Source organism: Theobroma cacao, chromosome 5 (genome assembly GCF_053813885.1).
Source record: "Theobroma cacao isolate CCN51 chromosome 5, ASM5381388v1, whole genome shotgun sequence".
Classification (NCBI taxonomy): domain Eukaryota; kingdom Viridiplantae; phylum Streptophyta; class Magnoliopsida; order Malvales; family Malvaceae; genus Theobroma; species Theobroma cacao.
Genome location: NC_142643.1, coordinates 30,093,730 through 30,120,442, shown reverse-complemented (window position 1 = coordinate 30,120,442; position 26,713 = coordinate 30,093,730). Strand labels below are relative to the sequence as shown.

The 26,713-nt window shown below is 32.6% G+C and overlaps 1 protein-coding gene across 1 annotated transcript; it reads left to right on the top strand.

The window, feature by feature from the left end:
* The first annotated feature begins 16,007 nt into the window (after positions 1 to 16,007).
* Positions 16,008 to 23,712, top strand: LOC18598709 (protease Do-like 10, mitochondrial). Its single transcript, XM_018122328.2, has 8 exons — positions 16,008 to 16,651; positions 16,721 to 16,966; positions 17,534 to 17,729; positions 18,590 to 18,849; positions 19,253 to 19,380; positions 21,327 to 21,530; positions 21,891 to 21,941; positions 23,139 to 23,712. The coding sequence occupies exons 1-8, from the start codon at positions 16,159 to 16,161 to the stop codon at positions 23,364 to 23,366; spliced, it is 1,806 nt and encodes a 601-aa protein (XP_017977817.2). The 5' UTR covers positions 16,008 to 16,158; the 3' UTR covers positions 23,367 to 23,712.
* Positions 23,713 to 26,713: the final 3,001 nt, after the last annotated feature.

The following is a 26,713-nucleotide window of genomic DNA, read 5'->3' as shown; positions in this document are numbered from 1 at the left end:
ACCAAAGGATGATCTTATTAAAGGAAAAAAAATTTTAATTTTCACTACATATGTATTATGAATGCATGCCTTTTTCCAGTAAAATTACCATTGCAGGTTGAATACTTGGACAACTTGTGATTTGTTACAACCCTAATTATGGTGCTTGGAGATTCCAACATTCAAGGGTTTAGAACCTTGTTGATTCTGACTTATAAGATTTTAAAGGTATACTTGTCTTATTCCTTGTAATTTAGGTAATATATGTTAAACAATTCAAAACTATTCTTGTTTTTAAGAAAAAAATTTTAATTTTGTTGCATGAATGACCTCTTGTTTGCTTGGTTTCCCAACAATTTTTAACTCGACTGTAAGGTTTTGGTTTTTTTAATTGAAGGAAGAGGGATTCGAACCTTACTCTCTAAGCAAGTGGATCATACTCCAACTAAAGAGTCAAATGCTCAAGTGCTAACTCGACTCTAAGGTTGAAATTGTGGCTTTGCCCTTACTTGAAAAGAAAGAAGGAAACTAAATAAAAAAACCTTTCTTGCTTTATAGGGAAAAAAGGTGGGTTTAAAGAAATTCTTGTAAACTTGAGATAAAAATTTATAATATCCTTAATCCCTCATGATTTGGAGGATAATTTATAAAAGAAATTTTATTATTGAACAATCCTACTTAAATTGGTCACACCATTAGACAAGGTTACAAAATTGTATTTCTACACCAATAAAGTCTCTAGCCAACATATCTATAATATATATAAAAGTAAGATAATTAATTGGGTCAATTGCTTGACACTTTTCATATCTATAATATATATTTCTACACCAATAAAGTCTCTAGCCAATATATCTATAATATATATAAAAGTAAGATAATTGATTGGGTCAATTGCTTGACACTTGTCATTCTCAATTGAATTTTTTTTTACATCTTATGCCAAAATGGCAGTGTTTTTAGCATTTGAATGGTTTTTTTGGCATTTCCTTTTTTCCCAGACTGAGTCGGTTCCTCTCTTAGCCTTGGTTTTTGCTATCCCATTTTCTTCTTCTCATTTTATTATTTTTGGTATCTTTGCTTTTGACGATTAGCCTCCCAACCGTCGTTAGACTCTCTCTCCTCTGCCAATACCTCCTTTCTCTCTCTTCCCACTATTTCCTTTGATGCCACACTGCCACTTGTCTCTCCTCTATCTATGTCTCCCTTATGTAGTTTGAATGAATAGTCAAGGTAAAAGATTATCTTAATATTTGTGTTTTAGTTCTTGGTTTTTTTTTTTGTCAATTTTTTGCTTTTTAATTTACTGATTTTCCCATCAAGCATTCTTATGATAGGCAAGTTGTAATTTTGCTTGGATTGACTTTGTCCAATTATTTCAGTTTCAATGTGAATCTTTTGCAACAATTTAGAGTTTCATGTAGAAAGATAGTTTCAGTTCTTTTCTTTGTTGTAGAGAAAAGTTGTCTTAGAGCATGAAAAAGGGAAGATAGGTGTTTTTTCTATTGCCTTTCTAATTTGAACTTCTTTTGAATAGTTACTCTTGGATAGAAATTTAAAGTGTGCCATCAGGGATTCTGATGAAAAACTTAGCAAAAGAAAGTGTCACGACCCAAATTTTGGGCCATGACCGATGCATTGGCCCAATGGACATAGCCCACTAAGCCCAAGGAAGCCTATTTACATGATCTGCTCATTACTCCATCAAAATTACTGAAGTCATATTTCAAAACTTTGAATCAAAATAATACTAAACATTGCCAACTCATAGTGGCATATCGATCAAGTATATATATATACATTGTCTATAACATGTATCTTAATAATTTACATCAAGGTGGTATATACATCTCAAAAAGAAGACTCGATTTCCAGTAGAGAGACTTTGGGTAAATGTACAGCTACTGAATGCTAAGACACCTACCAATAGTCAAATCTTCGAGGTCACCCTGACCTAATTACTGACTACCTCCTAATCTGAAAACATGAAGTTGAAAACGGTGAGTATAAACCCAGTGAGTGAACAAGAAGGGAACAAGCAAACATTAAGGAATGTTTAACGAAATCATGATGCATTTAGTTTTCAAAACAATGCAATTTGTTTTAGTTCTTATTAAAACCCCTTATGTAAACCCCACATGAGTAAATCACTTTATGAAAAGGGTCCATGCTCAACAAAGGATTTGGAAAGTGAAAACTTTAATAGCATTCATGCGAATCAAGTCAAATAAACGATGGATCCTCGCTGCAGCGAGAATGAATTTTTGCTACAGCGACACTTGACTTAAATTATCAACTAGCCGAGGGTTTCTCACCAAACCTCCTCATTTTAAACTTAATTCATTTATTCCTTAATGTTGGAAGTCCATGCTCAATTATGGTATTAAAGAAATGGAAAATAGGGTAGCAACCGAACCAAATGAGGAGCAAAATAGAAAGTTTTTCGCTGCAGCAAAATTTTTTGTCACAAAACAGAAAGTTTCTCACTATAGCGAGAAGCTACAGTAACATTCTTGCTGCAGTGAGATTTCCAGCCAACCTTACCCTTCCAACCCGAGAGTTTCTCGCTGCAGCGAGAAACAGAGCAGTGAGAAAAAAGTTTCCTTCCTTTCAAGAAAAAAAGCCATCCTTCTAAAATGACAAAATCAACATAAAACACATAAAGGTTTCCAAAGTTCAGCATGCCAAATTCATATGCATTTCAACCATAAACCATATACATGAGTTTTCATTCTCTAAACATATATACATATACATACATGGATAAATACCAATACCACTATCATCACATCCAGCTCATGTGCATCCCCCCCCACATCGTTCACATAGTCAGAGTCATCGTGTGCATCCCCCCACATCGTGCACAATCAATGTCATCGTGTACATCCCCTCACATCATGCACACGGGCACTATCATCGTCCATCTCCCTCACCACCATCATTACTGGCATGTGCATCCCCCCACATCATGCACACACACGGTTATAATCATCACACAATATCAACCATCATGCACAACATATATATATATACCAACATAATGTAGTAGTGCACGAATTCATAACAATCGCATGTCACAACATAAAATCAATTTATCAAAGGCTTGCTCTTAAGGCACTTGTTTTTAAGGAAAGTTTGATAAAATCATTCAAGTATATTGTGCAAATAAGTTTACATTCCCAAAACAAATTTTGAAATGCAAGTTCACTCACCGGTATCTTGTTGAACCTTTAGTCGACTCTACTTCTCTAATTGTTCAAATGGGGTGATGGGGCTTCGTTGGAACCTTGGTAGCTTGTATTTGAAATTCTTTCCAAAACTTTCAAGCTATTTTTGAAGCTTCCTCTTTCTCTCTCTAAAACACCTAACTAGTGAGAGAGTGTGTGGAAATAAGATTTTTTCAAGGGTTTGAAAGGAGTGCACCAAGGCATGAAAAATGGAGCTATTTTAAGGAAGATTGTGGAGCTTTCTTATCAAGCTTTCATGGGGGATGAAAGCAACGTGAGATGAGAGGAAAAAGAAGGAGAAAAGCTGCTAGAGAATGAAGAAGCTGCTGGAAGAACAAGATATTTATAGCCCATGCTTATCCATTTCACTTAAATTACGAAAATGTCTTTCCACAAATTAGCTTGTTCTCTTCCAATCCTTTATGCAATCCTTTTACTCTTTTGACATTGGGACAAGATCCATAATAGTCTAGAAATGCTCGGGTTCATGAAAACTTAAAAAATTCTAACTCAAGGTGAAAAATGACCATTTTGGGCCTATCATGAAAATCATCAAAAATTTTGTTTCCTTGCCATTTTACCCATATTTTCATCATTCATTTATGCCTTAGGCCTACTTAGGTGAAAATATTGTTTAAAATCTTACTTTTAGGGGTTTACTAAGGAAATGATGAAATTACCCCTAATCAGGGATTTCGCGTGTACTTCTATCTATGAGTCTATAAAGGTCAAGGTCTCATAGAAAGCACTTATTTTTTTTCATTTATCCAAAATTTAAGTAACATATCCCATAAAACTCAACAAGAATCAGAAACAGAGAAACAAAATAGAGTTTTTTTTTCTTCAAAATGATAGTTGACGAAATCAATTTAAAAAAAAAAAACAAGAAACACACTTTGCATTGTAAAGAATAATGGGCAATACCTTTTTTACGAAAGAACCAATTTGGGTTCTCTTCACCTAAATGAGAGGTTTTCAGAGAAAATGGTCCTTCAGAGTTTTGCTTCTAAGTGATTAAAAAGATCGAATGACAATGATATTAGTGACTTACATACATTTTTTCTTTTGTGTTTCTTTGGGATCACATTCTCATGGGCATGTGTTTGGAAGATATAGAAAGTTATTGACTTTGTTAATGACACTTATACTATACTATACTATCCTACTATTCCTTTTTTTCTCTCTTGAGTTTGGAAGATCAAGAAGCAAAACCCCTTTTTGAGTTTTTAAACATGTAAATTTCTTTCCTTTGTATTTGATTTTTTGTACGGTTATAGTTGTGATGGGCCTTTTTGAGATTGAGTGGATTGCATTAATATTACTATTTTGAAAAATTGATAAGTTTCTATGTTAATCAATTAAACTCCCCTTGGAATTCCCTTTTTTGTTTCAACTTTCTTACTTAGCATTTAAGTTTCAAATACCAAAATACCCATCATTTATTAATATACAAACATTGGTATTTATCTCTATTGTCAATCCCAATTTGCCACCTCAGTGATTATGATGGGCAAGTTGTCATTTTGCTTGGATTGATGTTGTGAAACCTTGACCTTTATAGACTCGTAGATAGAAATATACGCGATATCCCTAATTAGGGATAATTTTGTCATTTTCTCCATAAGCCCATAAAAGTAAGTTTTAAACAATATTATGGCCTAAGTAGGCATAAAGCATAAATGAATGATGAAAATATGGGTGAAATGACAAGGAAATAACATTTTTGAAGATTTTTATGTTCTAGGGGCAAAATGGTAATTTTGTCACCCGAGGACAAAATGAAAATTTTTAGAATTTTACACCATCTAACACTTGTCATGCCCATGGATTTAAGCCATTAACATTTTACATTGTGGATAATTGAAACATTTTATGTGATGGAGAGAGATTGCTTAATGGATAAGTATTACACATGGACCAATGGAAACATGCCATGTGTCAAGCTTGGATTATTCTAGAATTTCCTTGTAAAATATATTTAAAACTCTCTTAGTCTCACCCATATGGTCGGTCAAAGCATAAAGTGAAGAGGAAAGGAAAGAACACAAACCCTAGGTGGAAATATTAAAGAAAAAGTGTGGGATTTCAAGGATTAAGCTAATTTGTGCATGGGCATTTTAGTAATTTTCAAGGGAGTGGATAAGCTTGGGCCATAAATATCCTCTCCTTCTAGCAACTTTTTGGGATTTTCAGCAGCTTCTTCTTCTTGTTCTCTTCCCTCTCACGTTTCTTCAATTCCTCTATGGAAGCTTGATGTGAAGCTTTCATAACTTTCTCTCTCTAGCTTTAATTTTCATACCTTGGTGCCCTTTTGACTAGAACCCTTGTATTCTTCCACTCTCTCACTTAAAAACCCTTGAAAATGATGAAAATCTTGTTTCCATACTCTCTCACTAGTTAGGTGTTTTAGAGAGAGAAAGAGGAAGCTTTATTAATAGCTTGAGAGCTTTTGGAAAGAAGTTCAAAGTTACAAAGCTATCAAGGTGAGTAGTAAACTAGTATTGGGTTTTAAGTGTTGAGAATGACTAGAGATTTGATTTGTGAATATTTTGTAGTTGAGATTGTTAATTCACTTTGAAGTGATAGGAAAGTGAAAATGGATGGCCATTTAAATGGCAATTGAAAGCTAGCTAAAAGATAACTTTTAGCGTTTATAGTATGTAAATTGACATTATGGAAATGTTAATTTGATGGTAGATGCTAATAAAGCCCCATCACCCTAATTGGATCATTAGGGGGATTAAAAGTCAACTAAAGGCTCAACGAATACCAGTGAGTGGACTTGCATTTCAAACTTGTTTTGGGGAATATGAAAGATTCTATCCAACTTGTCTTAGAAAATGTACCTTGGGAACAAGCTTTTAGTAAAATGATTTTATATTGTGAAAATGTGCTATACAATAGTTTATGTGTTATCATAATATGATAAAATGCATGATATGCATTGGATGCTTCTTTGCATGTTGATGTGGACCTGGCTATGTGCGAGTAGGAGTGCACATAAGCCGTTGCTGACCCGACTATGTGCGAGTAAGAGTGCACATAAGTCGTTGCTAACCCGGCTATGTGTGAGTGGGAGTGCACATAAGCCGTTGTTGACCCAGCTATGTGTGAGTGGGAGTGCACATAAGTCGTTGCTAACCCGGCTATATGCGAGTGGGAGTACGCATAAGACGTTGCATATGAGATGATGATGATGGGAGGGTGTATATGATGATTGATATATATATATATATATATATATATATATATATATATATATATATATATATATATATGGTATATGGTTGTAAATGCATATATGTGAGCATTTGATTTGTTGAAATTTGACAATTTACATGTGTTACATGTTGCTATTGTTATTTTAGCAGGATGGCTTGTTTTAAAGAAAAATGAGACTTTTTCCTGGATGTTTTGACTCTCACCGCAACGAGAAACTCTCAGGTTTGAGGGCCTTCCCCAGACCTGGTTCTCGTTGCAACGAGAATAAAGTTCGCTGCAGCGAGAAACTTTCTATCTTTTTTGGCTAATTTGTGGGTTTTGCTATAGTTTTCGATTCTTTGGTACCATAGTTGAGTATGGATCTTTTAAGTGATTTACTCATGAGGGGTTTACATGAGGGGTTCTACTAAGAACTAGAACAAATTACATTGTTTTGAGAAAATGAGTGCATCATGATTTCAATAAACATTCCTTATGGTATGCTTGTTCCTTTCTTGTTCACTCACTGAGTTTATGCTTACCGCTTTCAACTTAATGTTTTTAGATTAAAAGACAGTCGGTAACTAGGACGAGGTGTCCTCGTGGACTTGTATCCATCTTTTGGTAGGTGTCTCGGCATTCAGTAGCTGTACATTCGTCCGAGTCTTTCCGCTGGACATCGAGTCTCCTTTTGTTGTGTATAGACGAACCTAATGTGAATTATTAAGATACATGTGTAGACAGTGTATATACACTTGTTTGGTATGCCAGTATGAAGTGGCAATGCTTAATAGTATTTTGATTCTAAGTTATGATATATGACTTAGCAGTTTATGATGGAATAATGAACATGTCAGATTAATAGGCTTTTTTGGGCTTAATGGACTACATCCATTGGGCCCATGCGCCGGTCATGGCTTGAAATTTGGATCGTGACAGATGTCATCCTAGATCATTTGTTTGGAGAATTTTCCACGATTGTACTACAATACAACCTTTCTTTCAAACCCAGTTGGTAGATTTTCCTCATCAAAATATGATCTCATGAGCTCCACGCTGTCTTTATTCTTGGGTACACAAACTTCACCTTTTGGAAGATTTTAGCATCTAAAAAATACTTAACAATCTACAGAGATGAAAGCAATGCAAGTTGTTTAATTTCTATTAATAGATCAAAATAGTATGAGTAGCAACTTATAATGCTAATGCAGTACACTGATGTGATGTTTAGTAGATGGAGCAATTCTCATCACGACCAAGAGAATGATTCATTGCAGCATGAATCCAAGGTAATAAAGTCTAAATAGTTTGTGAATTTATATTTAACTATGGCATAACCTTTGTGTTGTCTACTAAGATCTCCCTTCGCTGCTTTTTATCTTGAGAAATCTTGCACTAGTAAATATGTGATCTACCTACCAATAGTATCTGTGAAAATTTATGTAATTCTGTCTTTAAATTGTGATCACTTTTTGGTTAATATTTGCTTTGACATAAAAATAAAAGCAAGTCAATGAGCTTAAAGCTGCATTGGCACCATTATCTGGGCGTAGTTTGAAGTATGACATTGATGCCTACTTAAGGAGATACTTGGAAGCACAAAACCGAAATGTTGACAAATCAAAGAAAATGCTAGAAGAGACACGCAAATGGAGATTAATTTATAAGCTTGAGGAAATATGTTGGGTGAGTTACTAAGTTGAGTAACATATTTTTCTTCCTTTTAATGTTAATAAAAGAGGGTTAATGATGGTGGTTAATTGATATAATTATATTAAATATCTCCTCTATAAGTTGCTGAGATTAATTTTTACCTAACCACATGAATGGTATTGTTGTCAACATGAAGTCGCAGTAGAAGGTGAGACCGAAAAAGTATATAGAGCAAAATTTCATGATCGACATGGTAGGACTGTTTTTATATTGCGACCAGGATAGCAGGTAATGGGTTTAAGTAATTTAAAACTAAAATCTTTGAATTATTGTAAAATTTGGAAACTAACATGGTAAAAAATGTTGTAAAACACCACATCATTAGACAATCAATTCCTCCATTTGGTATATCTAATAGAGAATGTTATCCTAAACCTTTCAAAGGGTCAAGAACAGATGGTATGGTTGATATTTGATGTAGATGAAAACTTTGTTGAATATTTTAATGACAATGAAATCAATGTAAATTATCTTATTGACCTAAAGCTTCTAAATTATTATATCAAAACTTCTATTGACTACCACATGGATTTTATTGTAGGATGCATGGCTTGATAATGTTTAAGCTGAAATAAAATATACAGGAAAAACATCTGCAATAACAAACAATGAAGATAATAATGAAGTTGGGACATAAGATGTTTCCTCCTAAGACATTGGGATAATGAAAAGATGTATTACCAATGCGCTTGAGCCTAGAGAAACGGTATATTACATGATGATAAATATTCTATCTAAAAGAAAAAAATTTTGGTAAAAAGAATAATTGCATTAAATTTTTGTTCCAAAATTTGCATTTTACTTTGATTTTCATGATATGAGTATATTCTGCTTATATTAGATTATGATGTTTTTGTTGGCACATGGATCTTATCCGTTTTATTTCTTTTCATTATTTACTTATTTTTGTTATAATGATGATTGCTCTTGACATTCATATTGATTTTATTGAGGGTGCTCATCAATTTTGAGGCTAATTTGGATTCACTAAAATGCTCACGTAAGGCATAAATTATACTAACTTACTAAGTTGTCAAGCTGTGTAGATAGTTGCTTCTAGATATTTTTTCTTTATTTGATCAAACTTCAAAGTCACAATTGCTTTAGCGCCTAAGCATTTGGCTCATTGAGTGATGCATGTTCCCCCTGCCTAAAGAGTAAGGTTTGAATCCCCCTTCTCCCAATTATAAAAAAAAAATCACAATTGCTTTAGAATGTTAGATATAGAGGTTTTCACATGGTCATTTTCAATTTTAAGCTTTATCCCATATGTTCTAGATATTAAATTTGTTTTGATTAGGTAATTAAACAGGTTACAAAGCACAGTTTAAAGCTAATTTTAATTTATCTTGACAGGTTCTACAAGCTCTAAGAAGGCTGAAAAGAACTTCAAATAACAGAAAGGAGAAAATGTCAACTGAGACAAATCAATATTCAATAGTTTCAGACATTGCCAGGATGTCAATTTCTTTCTAATATATATTCAAATATAAAAAAACAACTGAATTGATAGTTGATTTGTATACTTAAAAGACAACATTTACTAAATGTCATCATTAAATTTTTCAGGATTTTTTAGTTTACTTTTATTTATTTTAGTAAAAACTACTTGAAAACAATAATTTCTAACCTTTAATACCTAGAGGATTGATTCATTCAATATTTATTAATTGTAATTAAAAATTATTTACTGTCTATATCCTCTTATTCTACATGAACTTGAATCTGTACAATTTAGACATCTCTTTTATACATGAATGTTTACATTATAATAAATATCCATCAAATTCATTAAACAAAATAAAAAAAGTCAAAAAGGTCTACTTGTTTCTCAATATACGTAGCACATAGTCATCATTAAATAAACAAATACATTGAATTTGATAACCTTTAGCCATTTATTTTATATATAAAAGACAAATACTGCTAGAAATTAGTAACTAGTTTATATTGATAGAATCTTTACACTATACTGTTACCCTACATTTTACAATTGTTTATCTTAATCTGTCAAAAGAACAGGTTATATATTCTCTCATTTCTCAATATTTTACAATACACTTAACCATCTTTGTATAATCAACTTATTGTAAAAATGATTTACATCATGGTTTCAATATTTAACTTCTTTGCATTACATCATTTGTTCTTACTGTATTTACATTATGCATTGGTGTATTATACTTATTAAAGTCTACTACAACAAGTAGAAATGGACCAACAATATCTAAGTGACTTGGAATTGTATACACCACCAAAACTAGTGAAAGTGAAGGTCATTCGAATCTGGTAGTCAACAACACTAGATAATCCATAAACACTTCTGAATTTTGATTTCATAGTTGTCGATATCAAGGTAACTTATTAAAAATAAAAACCTTTACTTAAATTTTTCTTACTATATACCTTTTAAAAATATACTAAAATACAACTTTATTGTATTTATCTTTGATAGAAAAATGTAATGCAAGTAATGATTAGAAGTTCAAATGCACAACAATTTAAATCTATACTGAAAGAAGGCTTTGTATGCTTGATTGACAAATTTCGAGTTATGAAAAGCAAAAACAACTACAATGCTTTGCCTGGCGATCTGATGATTGTATTTTCAAAAGCAACAAAAGTGAAGCAAGTTCATGAGGATGGAATTGCATATCTTACTCATCATTTTAACTTTATAAAGTATACCATACTTCATGACAGGATACACCAAGAGAATGTCTTGACAGATATTAAAAGAAAATATCCTACATAATCAAACTGCATTCAATCATTTAACTTCTAACTTTTATACTATGTTGTTTCAATACCAAAATTGTAAATGTCATTAGAGTGGTGAAAACAATAATTTCTGTAAACAAAGTTCAGCTAAATCACAAAAGTATTATTGTTCTTAAAAAGGGACATGTATCTACAAAATCTTAGGCAATTACTATGATAAATATATAGTTCATTTTTACATCAATATTTCTACATGAACAATCAAAGTTGTGTTATATGAAAAGTTGGCATTGGAAATAAATGAAGATGAAATACTTCAAAACAAGCCAAACATTATTCTTGCTATTGTTGGATTGATGATCAAGACCTATATGCGTAAGTTGATCATTATAAATGTTTTTAACAATAACAATAACTATTTACCATAAAAAAATCATAGCTATTCAACTAATTACATTTTGTAGGATCATTATACACATTTTTCTATTTTGCAACCGGAGTTTATATTGATCCTATTATTCTTCAAGTAGAAGAACTAAAGGCTAGGTAATGTTGTACAAATTGAACAATTACATTATCTAATTTAAAACGACCTTGAAAGCATCCTACTTATCACTAACAAAAAAAATTACAGGTACCAACATGAAATAATTGAAGCCCAATTGCAAAAAATAGAGAAAGGAAATCTCCTACAAATTACTCAACCAACTCCAATACAAAATGCGATAATTGGAGACTTGTTGGCAATAGAATAAGGAAAAACAATGGTAAAAATCTAACTACCTATACTACTATATTTTGAGCAACAAGGATTTCTTTACTTATAATCATTTATGAAAAAAAACAACTCTTACCTACAAAAACATAAATTCCTAACTATGACATCAAGTTAAATCAATTCGTCATACTATCAAACTTAACAATAACATTTACATCTTCTTACAAAATAAAAAGTTTGAGATCACAGGAACAATAGTCAATATAGAAGCACCAAATGGATGGTACTACAATGCATGCAATGAATATGCAGAAGGATTGAAATATTTATCTAACAGATTATGGTATAGAACCCATGATGAAAAAGTACTAGTATTGATGTAAGAAAACTAAAATTTTATCTTTAAATCAAACAAAATATTATTCTACAACATAACAATAATGATATTTTTGTTTATTTCTAACATGATGATTTTGGAGCTAACAATACAAGATACAACTGGTGAAATTCAACTGCAGGTGTTCGATCAGCAAGCAAAAAAGTTGACTGGAGCAACTATAGCAGAGCTTATTATCATCAAGGAAATTGACAAAATGATTATTCCAACTCCTGTCAAAGCCTTGATAAACACAGAAAGAACATTCCAACTAAGATTGACTGCAAAAGCTATTGATCAGGGATTGTTGAAATTCAAGGTTTTTTACTGTAACATTGTCAAAGAAACCTTGCTTGTTCGTTGTGAAGTAGAAAAAGGTACAACAAGAAATACTATTATTGCCTTAGCAACTAAAAATCCATAACTCACAATTGAAAACTCTGAAATTGAAGTGTCTCCATCACCAATAGATTCACAAATCACAAAGGAATTAATCCTAGAAGAATCACCAGTGAAAAAATCGAAAATCATGTATGTTAATTAGATTACTTTACAAATCTTTTATTGATTTAACTTAAAAGCCTATAAAAAATTAGGCACTAAACAAATTTTATCTCCTTATATGTACAACAGGTCCAACAGAAGGAGCACAACAACAAAAACTAAAGAAATAAGAGGAAATGTGTATGGCAAAAGAAACAAGAAACTATCACTATAGTTAAATATATCTGACAGTCATGTAACAGTTTAATCATTTTGTTTAACCAATACAGGAGCCTCTTTCTTAACTATTTGATTTGCGTATGAGGTTTTCTTTCGATTATTTTATTGTCTTGTTTACTTAATGAACTATTGCTATTATATATACTACTGACATAAATACGGTTGTTTCTTTTCCATGTAAGTATAAGCAAGAAATATGGTTTTACTTGAAATTAGTGAGTCAAAGCAAATCTTACAAGCAACTTACAGACAATAAAAACCTACAAATGACAAAAATTGATCATCAAGAACCAAAGAAACCAAAGCAAATAACTATCTTCAATTAAAATCACTTTATCTTTTCCTTTACCAACAAGAACCATACATTCACGCAGTTGACTAACACAATATAGCATAATAGAAACCAAAGAAATAAGGACAAATTATATGACAAAAGGAAGAGCAGTCCTCCAAATCACAAATATTATTCAATTTGTTTAAACAATATATTTTTAATAGAAAAAATTATTGCATGTGTAACATGATTACAATATTCTTTGGATAAGTATTGTTTTAAAAACATATATTCAGGAGAAGGTTTCCATCGATTGAAACCAAAGCAAATAACTATCTTCAATTATTATCAGTTTATCTTTTCCTCTACCCGCAAAAACCATACATTCATATAGTTGACTAATACAATATAGCTTTCCCTACAAACTCTTTTAAAGGTACCAAATTGAAGTCTATTACAACATAATCTATATTTTTTGTGAACTTTTTCATAGAGTAGCTACGGGCACCATCCTAATTCCTATTATAGTAGTAATTTTGAGGCCAAGGGCAATAAGCTTCATCAACGTTAATGACTTGGACAAGGGAGGAATGTGTGGGTAATCTGATCAACTAAGAATGCCTATAAGTAGGCTCTTCCAAAAGTACTTCAACAATCAGCAAGCAATGTCAGTTAAAATTCTACTGCACAAGTATACGTATCAAATAGATAGTATATAAGTAAGTAGAGTATCGATTCCATAGAGAATTGATATAAAATTTTACTAAGTACTAAAATTAGAACAATTTAATCTTATCCAAATAATCAAATTCAAATAACTAAATTAATTAACTAAAACTAATTAACCAAATTTATACTAAAAAGAGAAATCAAAGCAACAAAATAATTGGATAAAAATCAAATCAAATAAGCCTAGGATTACAATATTCCTCACATTTTATCTAAATCTTAACTCTCTTCCTTAACTTATATCAATGGGTTAAATTGCTAACTTAGAGTTCTCAATTATTTATAAAGGTCTCCCGACTCATCTTATAAAAATATCTATTTTAATCAAAACACTATATTCCTATATGAATTGAGATTAAAATAGACTTATTAAGTTCTGGCTCTAATCTAGCTACATAAGGCTTATAGGAATATACCTATCCTATACGCAAATCAATTAATATGATTATATGCTATCTCAATTTTAGTCTACATTAAACTCATTTTCCCAAGTTTGTTTGCGTTCCTAAATCAATTTAATTGGTGATCAAGCAATTAAAAGCATTAAGAACAAATTGAAATAAACAATTCAAATCCCATTAAAGATAAGCAAGAAAAAGATTGAAAGTTTAGATTACATGTGAGTTCAATTGCAATCCTAGAAAAATAATTTAGCTCATAATATCTAATAAAAACAATATTCAAAGAAATTTAGCCATTAATCGAAGTCAAAGCAAATAAGAAAAACACAAAAGTAAAGAGAGAAAACTAATAGTTGGAGCTTTTTGATCTTGATTCTCCTTCCAATTCTCTAGTTTTCTGGCTTTGTTCTTGGCTCCAAATCTTCAGAATAGTTGTTGTTGCAGCCCCCCAGAAACCTTTGAAAAAGGCCCCTTAAATGGGCTCCAAGTAACCTAATTTCTAAAATCTCGTTAACTTTTTATTTTTGGAAAATCGTCTAGCACTGTAGCACTACTTCTCCAACGCTGCAACGCTGAGCTCTTTGGAAAATTGTATGTGTGCTTCCTGTCATCAATGCTATAGCCTTGTTCTCCTAGCGTTGTGGCGATCTATCAAATTCAAATGTGAGTTTCACCCTGATATGTTCTAAACTAGGCAAAGTGGTAAACATAAAAGTTTTAGCCCTATCTCTTATCTTTCCAATAGATTAAGAATCATATCAATTAGACTTTTGGATTGAAAGATATGGTCCAAATACCACATCATGTTCAGTCCATGCAAACTGCAGCACTACTTCGACTTAGACAAATATTTTGACCACAATCTAATCAGAACTGGGCAAATTGGTAAACACAAAGTTGTATCCCTTCTTGTTAGAATTCTAGTGACCTAAGAATTATCTCATTTAGAGTTTTGTAGAGAGAGATATGGTCAAAATACCGAAACATATACGAATGAAGCCATCACCATACTTGCATTGATTTTCATCACCTAGCCTTTTTTATCAAATTTCCTACAAAAGCAATAAGAGAAATTAGCAATAACTACTCTGAAAGTAATTTAAAACAAAATAACATAAAATTTAACTAAAATAACTTAAATTAACTATTCAACATATAATCAAACTTAAACTAGAAAAACACTGAAAATGCTACGATTTGAATCTAAAATCTCACAAATCTAACTACTTAAGCTCCCAAAATGTGTCAAAATAACTTTATATAATAGAGTTATCAAGCAACTTTTTCAATACTATTATTTTGCTCAATTATTCCACTTTTTGCCTGGCAATTAATCTTTCCTAAACACACCGTCCACCCTTTTGCCTCTCAATTCCTTCCATTGTTGTACTTCCAACATTCTTTGAGTTTGTATTTATTGCATAGTAATGAACATCTCATTTATTGTTTTTATTGAATATTTTGTTTTAATTTGACATAATACTTAAAAAAGTTTCTGAACTATTTAAAAAAAATTTAAAAATTTTTATTTTTTATTTCAATTAATCAAGTCCTTATATTATTATTTTGAATCGAAAAATCCTTTCTACCTAATGGCTGACTAATTATTATTAATCAAAATATCAATTGTCATTATATGTCATGTGATGTTGACATAATATGTTAACATGTTATAATAGACGATGACGTGGTATGTTGATATGAACATGTAATATTTTTTACTTTCATATCACTGTCATGTGAATATAAAATGATAAATGACATTTTAAATAATGATAATTAATCAATTATTAATTATAAAGATTTATTTAATTTATAATAAAAATATAAAAATTTAATTAAATATTATAAAAGAATAGAAAATTATTTAAAATTTTAAAATAATTTAAGGGTTTTCTAATCGTATGCCTTCTAATTTCAAAAGGATAAGACAAGCTTCAACTCCTTTTAACTATCTCAACCCATCGCCTCTGAATTCTCAACTTTGGACCACGCCTCTTCTAGCTGCTACAACTTCTTCAATTTGACGATCCTGGAAATGACCTAAAATGATTCTGCCTCGAGATGGCACAAATGGACCCAAATGCTAACCCAAAATGACGATGCCAGTACGAGGTTTAGCCTCGGCCCACTTTGCACATAATAGTTGCAGGGTTGGCAAAAGTTTACATAAGCATACCTTTGCCCCTCTTGGCTTCCTTTCATCCTCCATCGGCGAAGAAGCAAAAAGGATGCTGGGTTCTTCAGTCCGTACATTGCGGAGGCTAAGATGTTGTAATAACTCGTCGTCTTTGTTGTTGTTGGGGAGAGATTGTTGTAGGAATGGCACCACCGTCAGTAAACGCAAAGTCCTTCCTTTATGTTGCAAGGGTGAAAGCAACATTAGTATTTTTGATATTGGTGAGAGACAGAGTAGCATTCAGCGGTGGTACGTGGTTAGAAGCAAACGGTCTCTCCATACAGAAACAGATGCATATTTGGCAATAGAGCTGGCATTGGACTCTGTGGTGAAGATCTTCACGGTTACCAGCAGCCCCAACTATTTCCTTCCTTGGCAGAATAAATCACAACGCGAAACCATGGGCTCAGGCAAGTAGAAAAAGAACCCCGTCTCCATTTTCTTCTGAGCTTTGCTTACTCATTATTTCTTAACTGTAGGATTTGTCATTCCGGGAAAAAAGATTCTTACAAATGCTCATGTGGTGGCTGATCATACATTTGTACTTGTTAGAAAACACGGCTCTCCCACTAAATATAGAGCGGAGGTTCTAGCTGTTGGTCATGAATGTGACTTAGCTATTCTGGTTGTGGAAAGCCAAGAGTTCTGGGAGGGTGTGAATTTCTTGGAGCTCGGAGACATTCCATTTTTGCAAGAAGCTGTTGCTGTTGTTGGGTATCCTCAAGGTAACCATAGAAAAAAAAAAATCCACCTTTTTAATTTCCTAATTAATAGTATCAAGTTTCTGATTCTCTGCTTTTCCCTTTCCTGCCTTGTTTGAGTTAATGAAGCTACAATGACTATTTGTATTTGCCGGCTAGGACCATCTGATAGTTATTGCAATTCTAAATATGTCCCATGTGAGCTAGGGGGATTAAGACTATATTTAACATAGTAAAGCAACTGGGAAAAACTAGCAAACACACATCAGTCTCTATATTGATGAGGTATCACTTTTCAATGCTTAGTAATTGTTAGAGCTGAGATCCTATCTTGCCTGTTTTTAGTCTTTTTCATTTGTTAGAACCTCATTTGTAAGTCTTTACCTCAGCATGCTGTAATTTGAAGTATTACTTGAGTAAGTCCCATTTGTGTAATTTCATGGCCATGGAAGAATATTTTTTCTTTATATGACAATAAGTTATTAGGCTTTGAAGCTTTCCTCGTAGGCAAATAACAGGATGTTGAACATTCATTTAGGAATTACTTAATGTTTTACTTTCACATGCTGTGCACTTCTTCCCTGGATGCAGGAGGGGACAACATTTCTGTTACTAAAGGGGTTGTTTCTAGAGTTGAGCCTACACAATATGTACATGGTGCTACCCAGCTGATGGCAATACAGATAGATGCAGCTATAAACCCAGGGAATAGTGGGGGCCCTGCAATCATGGGCAACAAAGTTGCTGGTGTAGCTTTCCAAAACCTTTCAGGTGCTGAAAATATAGGGTGAGTTGTGAGTTTGCCTTTTTGGCAAGTAGCATTTAGCTTTTGGGTTTTCTAATATTGACCATTTGATACTTACGGCGGTAAAACTTTTCTTTATTAAGGGTTTCTACAATTTGGCACTGTATTTGGTGGGGTGTTCAAGTGCTTGCATTCCTCTTTGTTGTTGCTTCAATTTTTTTCAAATAGTTTTGATAGCATATAACAATTATTAGCCAATCCTATTATTAATCCTGATGTGTGCTAAACACTGTACAATGTTTTAAACATGAAGCTTGTAATTTTAACTTGTTGCCTACGTGTTTATTTACTCCTTTGCTATATCAGTCTACTCACTATTTAGCAATCAGTTCCCAAGTCATGCATCATACGTTTCAGGTCTTCTTAACTGTGGATGAAAACAAGGACCACCAAAAAAAAAAAAAAAAAAGAAAGAAAGAGAAAGTAAACAAATAAATAAAAGAATGGAAAAAGAACTCTTTTTTTTAAAGAAAAACCATTTAAGGCTTGCTAAATGCTAAACATTTTGGCCATAATGATTAGAAGGAAGCTTTTAATGTATTTTGCGCTCAAAACAATGCTTTGAGAATTCAAAGACTATATGTTCTGATATTTCAATAATGAAATATGATATACTGTAGAATTTTGCTCTTTAAAGTTAATAAACAACGGTGTTATTTAGCATATATTATCTGAAAGTGCAACAACTTACATAAACATCAGATCAAAACTAAGGAAGACATGTCTAGACTATACGTTATTGAAACTTAAATTAACTTTTTATCAATTCAAAAGCATTTGATGGACAATTCTGTCTGTTTAATTATTGATTTATTTTTTATTTTATTTGTTATGATATGCAGCTATATAATTCCTGTTCCCGTAATAAAGCATTTTATAGCTGGTGTAGAGGAAAGTGGAAAATATGTGGGATTCTGCTCTATGGGTCTCTCATGCCAGCCTACAGAAAATGTCCAGCTTCGTAATCACTTCAAAATGCAACCTCAGATGACTGGTGTACTTGTGAGCAAAATTAATCCTTTGTCTGATGCACACAGAGTTCTAAAAAAGGATGATATAATCCTTGAATTTGATGGTGTGCCTATAGCAAATGATGGAACTGGTACTTGCTTTATAGTCTTTACTCATTATTGTTTGTTTTTTTTTTAAAAAAATTTCAAGTGAGATTCAACACTTTTCCTATGAACATTTTGCAAGTGTGATTGATACTCAACAACCAAGGATTCCAATGATAAAATAATCTGACACCCACGTATGGATATCATTGAGTCCTTTTTCCTACTGATGCTTGTTTTATTTCCCAGTAACATGACTAAAGAAGGGGACATACCTTTGAGACTATAAGGAGGAAAAATTGTTTGATTTCATGAAAGTGAGACACTTGAGGATTAAAATTTCGTTTGCTTTTTCTTTTGGATAATGTTTTGCTAGGGTGATAATCATTTCAGTATTCATAATTTTTTTTTTAATTTTTTAATTTGGTGTCTAATTTACACACATTGCAGTTCCTTTTCGAAACAGGGAGCGGATAACATTTGATCATTTGGTGTCTATGAAGAAACCCAATGAAACTGCTGTAGTTAAAGTCTTGAGAAATGGTGAAGAGCATGCTTTCACCATCACCCTTCGACCTGTGAGTAATTGTTCCAAAGATTAATTAAATTCAATAATGTCTGGTCCATGTGAAAACCCAGTGAAACTGCATTAACGAAAGTCTTGAGGAATGGTAAATAGCAAGACTTCACCATTCATGCAACCTGTAGTGATTTCTAAATTTGATCATATCTTGCCTTGCTGTTATTTAGAATATCATCTGTGACTGAATAAATTATTATTTTTTCTTTTTCATATTAATCACAGATGCCTTCCTCCCCCCATAAATGCCTTTAAAACTGTTGTTATAAGAAAGGAAATAGATTAATTGGAGTATTGGAAAAGTGAGTTAAAATGTATACTTGTTGTACCTTTGTTTTATGATACATGCAGTCAATTCAAAATTGTTGGAATAAGCATGTTTTGTGTTCACTAGGTAGTGAATATCTGGGGATTTTGCATGTAAAGATGTCGGAGGAAACTTTTTTTAAAAGAAATAACTGGAATGAAGTTCAAGTATCAAAAGTATTTTGTAGAGATGGGGATTCAAATTAAGGCTGAGAGTTGATTTTAGAATAATAGAATCAAAACAAGGCAGTGTAGAGTGTACAGAACAATAAAATTGGTGGCGATACAGGATCTTTGCCTTTTCTGTGTTTGTACAATGACCAAGTCCCCCAACAACCAGTTGTTTGAAACTATAACTATTCAAAGCTGCATTATACATTGATTTGTTTCATTTGATGTTTGTAAATGTAAAACTTGTGTGTACCAGTGGCATATGTTAGTCTTATGCTCAAAAGTAGAGACCTCATTTGAAACCTAGCATCTCATGTTGATCTTCATTGTTCAGTCTGCTTTAAAAATAATATGATGATGCTGGACCTGCATGGTCAAGCTCTAACAGGCGGAGGTTTTTGTGTGCCAATCAGAACATTCCAAAGACATTATTATGCAGGACAATCTTAGAATCTTTAAATTTTAGTTTGATAGTTTGACATTAGTTTTGATACTGGAAGAGTTAGGAATGATTCAGTCTGAGAGCCAGAAGTTGATTATGGAAACGAGGCTTTGTTTTTGATAAGAGTATTGTAAAGAAGAAAGGATAAAGAACAGGAAGTAGAATAGAAGAAACTATTATTGAAGAATAAAAATCATATTGAAATTTGTTTTTAACAAGATTTTACATTTCAAAAACTCAATAGTCTGCCATCCTCATCAAACTTACAGGCTCATTATTTGTCAGATCTGTGCCCAGAAAACATTTATTATAGCTGTTAATTGAGCGCTATTAGAAGCTGACTGAGGGTGAAATACTCTAGTGCATCATCTGCTTCAATGAAATGAACAATACCATTGTAAACACCATCACATATGGAGGAAGAAGGAAGTTTTTGCTACTGATCAAGGTACAATAGATAATCATCCTCATAACGTCTGATCAAGGTTTGCTAGGAACTGGCTACAGTTCCAAGACAATTGGAAAGTTAGGATATTTCTCATGGTAGAAAAACATCACTGTGGATTGAATGGACAAACGTAGCTTTCACAACCATGGAGATTGGGCATCCATCATGTTCCTCCGTATGAAATTGTTATGCTCATGCATGCTGATGCCACGGGCATAGCCTTTCCTGCTGTAACACCTCCCCCCAAAACCTCACAACAGAAATAATAAAAAGGCATAAAATTGTGTGCTACAATTTGTTTCTCCTTTCTTACACCTAAAACCAAAACCATAACTGCAAGTCCTAATGAATTAAGGATCTAACATTTATCGTGGACTCGATTCTTGGACCAAAAAAGGATTACTTTTGTCAAATTTGTGTTTTTTTTCCTCAACTTGCAAAATCTGTGATTGCTGTAATTCATGATAAAGTAAAGGGAAAAAAAGCATCTATGTTAGTTTGTTGTTTGACTGTTGATGAAATTAACCTTGATTTTTACAATATGGATTTATTAGTTTTGTTATACTTGATCTTACAGTTGCAGCCACTGGTTCCAGTTCATCAATTTGATAAGCTTCCTAGTTATTACATTTTTGCTGGTCTGGTTTTTGTTCCACTAACCCAGCCATACCTACATGAGTATGGGGAAGACTGGTATAATACGTCACCCCGTCGACTCTGTGAACGTGCTCTAAGAGAGCTGCCTAAACAGGCTGGGGAACAACTCGTAATCCTGTCTCAGGTCTGTATGACTTCTTTGACAGCATTAGTGCATAATGGCTTTTAGAAGAAAACTTTGTAGTTTGTAAAATTCAGCTCCGCGACAAGCAAAATCTGTGTCATAGATGAATGGATGTAAGAAGAAGCTTCATTTGTTTTGGCAAATGATTTTGCCTTTGAAATCTAGGATGCTACTGTCCATACCTTCTCACTCATTATAAAAAAGCTTAATCTCAAAATTTGGAAAAGTTCTTTCTTGAAGTTTTTCTTGCCCCCAAAAAAGGGGAAACTTAATCAATTCGTTAGGGTTTAATTACTAAAGCGTAGGATTTTCTATGTTCCATGTACTTTCACTTTCTTGACAAGCAGTTATTTGGTTCAGGTTTTGATGGATGATATCAATGCGGGCTATGAGCGTCTTGCTGAATTACAGGTTCTTTCTTATTTTTCTTTTGATCATCTTTCTTTTATGTTTTGAGCTTCCTACAAACCAACAACTAGCATGCTTGCTTGTGTGTTTCTTGGTAGTTGGGGGTGGGGATGGAAGGAGCAAGAGAAAGTAATTATTGAAGGGGCCACTTCAAATGATAGGAAACCACTAGGCATAAAACTGGTGACCTTATAAATCTCAGATGTCAGTTAAGACAATTATAACTATATAACTGTTTGCATTCGGAGCAAAATAGTTTGACTCGGCCAAGCCCAACTCATGATGTAGGAGAGCTAGGATATTAGGTTTTATAGCAATATTCAATTGTCAATTTTTGAGGAAAGAAGAAATATTGAATAAAAAAAAGAGAAGAAGAAATATGATCCTAAGGCTTTACTTTTAGCGCTCCTTGATTGTATCACAAGAACAAGAAAAATGCAAAAAAGCTAGGTTTCCCACTTGAGGTTCTTTCCGGAGCACACTTTAAGGTTTTCTGCATGACACAATCACAATAGGACTAATGCTATAAATTCTCTCGTAATATTGTTTATATCAATAAAATGTGTACATTGATTTATATAGGATGCTACCAATCCTAACACTAAAAGAAACAGACTCTTATTGCAATATATTAAGTAGAAGTAGGAGCTTCAAAATTCTTAGACTCCAAATAAAAGCTTTCCAATAATTTAAGTAGAAGCAACAGCTTAAAAAGTTCTTAGATTCCAAATAAAAACTAACCTAACTTAGAATACAACCTAATAGGATAAGAAAAACACAATCTAAGATCGTAAGCCCTAATTTAGCTGAAAATAGCAAATATAACCCTAAATCTATGTATAAAATTGCAAATAAAGCCCGTAAAACACGACAAAGTAACAAAATAAAATCTTTAAGTAAGTTAATCTTTGAATTAGCTCATTTGCATTCTGTATCAATTCTGATAATGGGCAAATACTGGTTGGAAATTCCAAGGCAATCTAATTAAGGATCAGATGTCTGTTTGCATAGCGTTTGTTGGTTGGGAATGATAAGACAATTCTAGCTGTTTGTTGACCCACTCAATTTAATGGTTTGTACTAATGCTGTTACTGGATTTGAATTCTAAACCTGGAGTGTGTCCATGTAATTATGTATGCATTCTTATATATTGCATGCATGGTTAATTCTCTTCTAAGAAAATTAAACTGTGGATGACAGGTCAAGAAAGTCAATGGAATTGAAATTCAAAATCTAAAGCACTTGTGCCAGCTTGTAGAAAATTGTAGCACAGAGAGCTTGAGGTTTGATTTGGATGATGACAGGGTAGTTGCATTAAACTTTGAATCAGCCAGAATTGCTACTTCCAGAATTCTAGAACGTCACAGAATACCATCCCGAATGTCCAGCGACCTTGTAAGTGAACAGAACAACTTGGAAATTGATTAAGCCTGCTCAAGTGGAGCTTCAGTCGAACTTGCTGCTGAGACTGAGACAACACGGACATTGAGTTGGCTTACTTCAAAAATTTTGGTTTTGTAATTCATTTGTTGTTAATTTATATACCTGTAACAATTTAATTACAAAACAGTGTAGGTATAATATTTCAACACTTATGGGACTATAGTGGGATTCGAGTTATAGCTCTGGGATTGCAATTTTCTCATGGAAGAAATGCAGGTATTTTAACTGATAATTTGCTGGTTGTTATTCTTTTTAGTAATAAGCAAACGAAGCGTCTGGTTCTAATGATGCACAGTTGGAATTTTAATCTAAATTCATCTTCTGTTTTTTTCTTTTGGGTTATAAGCAGAGTAAATTAGGAAGTGCCTTTGCAAGGCCTTAAGTGGAGTTCATCAAAGGAATAGAGATTTTACGTTGAGTGGCGGTCAAGCATAGCCTAGCTAAAATCTTTTAACACTTTTTTTTTTTTTCAATTATGAGTTTTAATGTCACTTGCATTACATTTGATTTAACATATTAGTTTTTTTTTATTATTCTAGATTTTGATTATAAGATTAATAAAAAATTTACTAGATGTTGGATATATAGTTGCACTTAAATCTCTTTTTCATTATTTGAAATTAAGTTTTTTATTTATTCAATTAATATGGTTATAGTTTAGAAATATAGGGAATATAGAATTCTAAGATAAGTAAATCACTTTTTAATAAAATGATTCAATAGAATTAGAACTTTTCTCTATACATGGGATAAGTCTTATGATCGTTAATTTATAATTATACTAAAAATTATAATTAACAGAAATTAATCAAAATAACAATATAAAAATGATCAAAATACTCAAGAAGTCCTTATACAAAAGTGTTTTGTTCAATTGAGTTACTTTATTCAAAATTTTGATAATTTAATCGTAGTTTTTTGAGCATTGTGTGCAATTTGATTCATATGAGTAACTCCGTTTAAACTGACCATTAGAGATGTTGACATAACCTTGAGCATATCAGACTATGTTAACATGGCATTTACATGTCAAATAAAAAAAAATAGCCACATAGCCAACCGATTCTCTTTCCTTTTTTTTTCTTTTCTCTTTTTCTTTCTTTCTTCCCTTCCATTCCCCTTCTTCTTTTTCTTTTCCTTTTTTCTTCTCTCTAGTGGTGTCATCACTAGTGGCCCCTCTTATTTCTTTCCTTTCTTTCTTCTTCCTCATTCTTCTTGTTGCCAATTTTTTCTTATTTCTTCTTCTTAAAGACACCACCATTAGTGGCCCCTTTTCCTTTTTCCTCCTTTTTTTTTCCTTCTTTTTTTTCCTTTCTCTTTTCCTTTCTTCGTTTTCTTCCTTCTTGGCTTCTGAGACTTCTAATACCCAAAATTAACTAAGAGCTTAGTTATGTTTTAAATTATGTTTTGGCTGTCGGTAAGTAGAGTTGTAGGTGGGTCGTGGGTGATGGAAAACACATTTTGTTTTAGCTTGATAAATGAGTTTCTAATTTCCCCTTTATGGAAATTTTCCCTAGACTCTTTCCAATTGTGAATAATAAGAGAGCTACGGTGAAAGAAGTATGGGTGGATAAAGGGAATTGGGAGTTTGATTTTAGGCACTTCCTTTTTGATTGGGAAAAAGATTCATCAACATTAATATTAATTTCAAGGCTTTCTAATTGCATGATAATAATGTTACCAAGCTTAATATCACTTAACATTTGAGTATATAAATACAGGTATGTGTATGACCTAGCATGATCCTTTCAAATTCTCAAGCTCTTTTCTTAGCCCTATAAAGCTTCTTGGGATTAATTATGATACCATACTTCCGAGTTAGTTTATACTATATCAAGTTGTAAGACATATTTGGTTCATAATGCAACTGATAAACCACCTTTTTGGCTATCCACACACTTGTTGCAGCAATATGGTTATTGTTGACTCGTTCATCTACAAGCTTTTTAATCTTGAATGTCTTCCTATCCAAATAAACTGATGCATGAATCATCCATTCAAAACCATTCCCCTTACAATATGCCTCATACCTAGCCTTCTCATTCTTAGCCCTATATAATTCAATACAAGCTTCTTGGGATCGATTGTGATACCATTCTTCCAAGTTAGTTTATACTATACCAAGTTGTAAGACATGTTTGGTTCATAATGCAACTGATAAACTACCTTTTTGGCTATCCACACACTTGTTGCAGCAACATGGTTATTGCTTACTTATTCATCCACAAGCTTTTTAATCTTGAATGTCTTCCTATCTAAATAGACTGATGCATGAATCATCCATTAAAAACCATTCCCCTTACAATATGCCTCATACCTAGTCTTTTCATTCTTAGCCCTATATAATTCAATTCTTTCTTCAATCATATAGTTTGTCACGACCTCCCTAAATTGACTAATACTGTTAAACAACAAATTCTCGACCAACCTCACTTTTCCACACTCATCGAGTGCATAAGGAATGCATACCCTAGACTTATCAATAACTTTACCCTTGATATAAGAATCATAACTTGCTTGATTACTGTAACAACCTAATTTTCAAGCCATGACCGACGCAAGGGCCCAATGGGCTCAGCCCACTAAGCCCAAGCAAACCTACTTAATTGATCTTATACATTAATCCCTATTCCTTTAGAATCCAAAGCTCGAAATGTTCAAATACCGTTTCTTTGAAAACGATTCATAAAACCCAATCACACATTCATAATGGCATCATCCACCAATATATCAATTAATAGATTAACAATGATTCTTAATGTTCACATTAAATATTCACATACACATAATTAGACCTTGACCGTCAGCGGAGTGACTCTGGGCATGATTGATAACACTTAGTGTCACATTAAACCTACCGAGCAATGTACAAGGAGGAGCACCTCATCTTAGGATCCAATCACCTTTAACTCAGGAAACCTAAAACATGAATTTTAAAAACGTGATTATAAACTCAATGAGTGAACATAGGAAGGGAACAAGCATCGATACGAGAGATTTTAGAAATCATGATGCATTTATGTTGAAGACAATGCAATTTAACTCAATTTCTTGTCACAATGGAAATCTATCTTTGCTGCGGTGAAAATCAAGTGGAAACCGTTTCTCAAGTTTTAACATTAAAAAATCAACGCAACCACAATATAATTTTCAAAACCTCTATATATATATATATATATATATATATATATATATATATCATATAAAAACATATGTATAACCACCGACCTCACCCCCAACTCTGTCTTAGCTTATGTGTTGTCATGACTCGAAACTCCCATTGAGCTTGTGACAACCGCCGCGACGTCCCGATAGACATTCATTACTCGGAA

Bases quoted from the DNA above. Each gene is read 5' to 3' on its own strand.
- LOC18598709 (XM_018122328.2), top strand. From the start codon at position 16,159: ATGACGATGCCAGTACGAGGTTTAGCCTCGGCCCACTTTGCACATAAT. The intron at 16,652-16,720 runs GCAAGTAGAAAA...TCTTAACTGTAG, and splicing joins ACGCGAAACCATGGGCTCAG to GATTTGTCATTCCGGGAAAA. The intron at 19,381-21,326 runs GTGAGTAATTGT...TTGATCTTACAG, and splicing joins TCACCATCACCCTTCGACCT to TTGCAGCCACTGGTTCCAGT.